This window comes from Trypanosoma conorhini (assembly GCF_003719485.1).
Source record: "Trypanosoma conorhini strain 025E chromosome Unknown Tco_14.4_contig_00843, whole genome shotgun sequence".
Taxonomy (NCBI): domain Eukaryota; phylum Euglenozoa; class Kinetoplastea; order Trypanosomatida; family Trypanosomatidae; genus Trypanosoma; species Trypanosoma conorhini.
The window spans coordinates 264-3366 of record NW_021704936.1 but is presented as its reverse complement, the minus strand read 5'-3'; the positions used below and the strand labels follow the sequence as shown (position 1 = coordinate 3366).

Genomic DNA, 3103 nt, shown 5'->3' with positions numbered 1-3103 from the left:
GCAAGTGGCATTTCGAGTCTTTCTCGCTTTCTTCTTCGGCAGCGCCTTCATTTCTTCGCGTTGCCGTTTACTGCCGCTCTCACTCTGTCCTTCACTTTACGGCATGATTATGGGTTGGTGAAGGAAATGGGGGCTGTGTCGGTCTGCGCTTCTCCGCGTCCGTTGTTTGTTTGTTTGTTTGTTTGTTTGTTCTTGTTGTGTGTGTGTGTTTATTTATTTTGTTTATTTGCTTACTTATTTGTTGTTGGTCTTTTGCGCTTTCTTTTTCCCTTTGCGACTCCGCTTCCACGTTGCTGCTCCGCGGCGAGGGATGAACAGCCGCGGGGACGGCGGTAGGGAGAGTGAGGAGGAAGAGAAGCGTCAGGAGAGCGAAAGGGCAGAGATGACATCCCCAGTGGAAATCTACCGCGCGGCGTGTGCGGCCCTTGAGGTGCCCCCGAATAGCGGGCTGCTACGCATCATGCCTGCGAGCACGGTGCACTTGAGCGGCGTCAGAGTCATGCACTTGGGGCGAAACTTTCTCGGGGATCGCGGCGTTGTGCCGCTGCTCTCTGTGCTCGCGCACGCCTCCTCCCTCCATACGCTTAACCTGCGAGACAACGGGGTCGGCAACGACGGTGTGAGGGCGCTCTGCCGCGGACTGCGTCGGCTGCCGGCGCTGAAGGTGCTGGAGTTGAGTGGAAACCCCTTCACGTTCCTGGCGGCGCGGAGGCTCGTGCACCTCTGCGAGGAGAGCGCCACCCTCACGGTGGTGGGGGTGGAAGGCACACTCATGACGGAGACACTCAAGGCGAGCATCCTTCGTCGCATCCACGAGGCTGTACAGCGGCGGGAGAAGCGCAAGCAGCTTCCTCCAGGGCCGCTTGCCGGGGAACGTCGCAGCGTAAGGGCTGTTGCGGCGGCGGGCAAGGCAGTAGAAGCAGCAGCAGCGGCGGCGGCGGCGGGTACAACGCAGCCTTCGCTGCTCCTGGCGGAGGATGCGGCTGCGCCGCGGAGTCCGTCGCCACGCGATGCCGGACCTCTGAACTCCGTACACTCACCCGTCCTACAAAACCCCGGGAGTGCCGCGACGAGCAGCGAAGGCAAACGCGAAACTCCGAATGCCCCTGCAGGCCAAACCGGAGGCGAGGCAATTGCGTCGGCGCTCCCACCGTTGGCGCCGCCGCCACCAGGCGACCTCGACGATCAACCACCCGCGTGGCTTGATGAGGAAGATGGCGCCAACAACGACGAGGCAGGGGAAGAAGTTCCTGCCGCTGCGAAAGGCAATGCAGCAGATGGAACTGCGCTCCTCGAGGAGGCGGCTGGGCTGAAAGCGCCGCCACGCGAGGGGGTGTTGAGCGCAGCGGAGGAAGTGCCTCCGTGGCAGGCCTCCAAAGTCGATGCCACGTTGACGGCGGTCGTTTCCATTCACACACCCGTCCACTCCTTTCGAAGGATGGAAAAGCCGGCCGCGAGCGCCTCCGCCACTGGCTACACTTCTTCGTTCTCGCTAGAGGTGCGTGCAGCGGAGGCGGAGGGGAAGTTGCTGGAATTCGCATCGACAACAGCAAAGGAGGATGACTTTCTGGATCTCCTCTTTGGGAGTGAGGGAGGGAGTGGGGGCGGCTTCGCCTAACTGGAATGTATAGAGGTGTATGAATATACCCTCGAAGTTGCTCTCTTTTCGTTTTCTCCTTTCTTTTGCTTTTGTTTCCTTCCTTCTTTTTTTGTTATTTGGCTATGTTATGTTCTGCGTTTCTTCCAAAGCAGGAGTTTTGGTGGGGGCGAGACGTCTGCCACTGTTATTGCTGGTAGCTACGCTTCTCGTTGATTGCGGGTGCCCTCGCGGGTTTTGACCCAACGGAAGGCGGCGTGTTTGCTTCCGCCTTTTATTTTCGTCTTTCTTTTTTTTTTGCTTTTTATGCTTTTATGTTATTCTCCCTCTTCTCCCTTCCCGCTGTCGCCGTGTGTGCACGTGCGCGGTGGCTCTGCTCCTACGCACCAACACAAGAAGAGAAGACTTAAACATTTGTATTGAAAACGACTGAGGGGCGTCGCCCAGGAAACCGCAAGTAAAAAAAAACATTGACCTCAAGGTTTGCCGAGAAGAGGAAGATGTTGGATAACAAGCAGGAGTACTTGCAGGAGCACAACATTGCGCAGCTCATGGACAGCATCCTGCGCAACATCCTGCAGGATCTCCCGGAAAGCCCAACCAAGTACATCCACGACCTTCTGGAGCGCCCAATTCCGCCGCAGATCATCATCGCAGGGCCCCCTGGCAGTGGGAAAGGCACGCAATGTCAAGCCATTGTAGAACGTTTTGGGGTTGTGCACATTTCTTCCGGGGATCTGCTGCGTGCGGAGGTGGCAGCAGGAACCGAGGCAGGAAAGATGGCGGAGTCCTTCATTCACAGCGGTCAGCTGGTTCCCAACAGGCTCGTCACAGGCATGGTTCGCAGGAGGCTGGAAAGCGATGACGTCAAGGAGCATGGCTGGCTACTTGACGGGTTTCCCCGCTGCAAGGAGCAGGCAGAGGCGCTGGAGGCGGCAGGCATCGTCCCGCACGTCTTTATTTTGTTGACGGTTGACGACGCAGTCGTCCTTGAGCGCATCGAGAACCGCCGCACGGATCCGGCTACGGGTAATGTGTACCACCTGTTGTATAACCCGCCCCCGCCTGAAGACGCCGCCCTGTGCGATCGCCTCATCCAACGCGATGATGACCACCGCAGCACTGTTCTCTCTCGGCTGAAGGTTTATCACGAGACGATCCGTGGCCTCAAGGAGCACTATGGAACTGTGGTCGAAACCGTGGATGGCGAAGCAAGCATCAAGCACGTCATGGAGGGTGTTCTCGCAGCAGTGGAAAAACGACGTCTCAAGTAGCTTGGGACTTTTTTTTTTGGTTATTTCTCTTGATTTTGTCTTCGTTTTCGTTTCTATGTTTCCTGTGCTCTGCTTCTTTTTTGACCTCGGTTAGACGTATAAAAAGACAAACGGGTATGGATGGATTGCTTATTAGGGGAAGGGGGTAAAAAAAAACGACACGTATTTTTTTCTTCTTCTTTTTTTTTTGTTGTGTGTGTGTGTGCTTTTGTTTTTATTTTAATATTACTTT

General features: G+C 56.1%; 2 protein-coding genes across 2 annotated transcripts, besides 5 other annotated features; both read left to right on the top strand.

The window, feature by feature from the left end:
* Position 1: part of a microsatellite that runs on past the window's edge.
* Positions 2-162: 161 nt separating this feature from the next.
* Positions 163-191: a microsatellite.
* A 17-nt stretch (positions 192-208) lies between these two features.
* Positions 209-243: a microsatellite.
* A 67-nt stretch (positions 244-310) lies between these two features.
* On the top strand, positions 311-1618 carry Tco025E_08673 (putative calpain-like cysteine peptidase; the record flags this gene model as incomplete). The annotated part of the gene is made up of 1 exon (XM_029375516.1): positions 311-1618. The coding sequence occupies one exon, from the start codon at positions 311-313 to the stop codon at positions 1616-1618; it is 1308 nt and encodes a 435-aa protein (XP_029224366.1).
* Positions 1619-1655: 37 nt separating this feature from the next.
* Positions 1656-1714: a sequence feature (GA-rich).
* A 383-nt stretch (positions 1715-2097) lies between these two features.
* On the top strand, positions 2098-2871 carry Tco025E_08672 (adenylate kinase; the record flags this gene model as incomplete). Its single annotated transcript, XM_029375515.1, has 1 exon — positions 2098-2871. The coding sequence occupies one exon, from the start codon at positions 2098-2100 to the stop codon at positions 2869-2871; it is 774 nt and encodes a 257-aa protein (XP_029224365.1).
* A 165-nt stretch (positions 2872-3036) lies between these two features.
* Positions 3037-3103: part of a sequence feature (GA-rich) that runs on past the window's edge.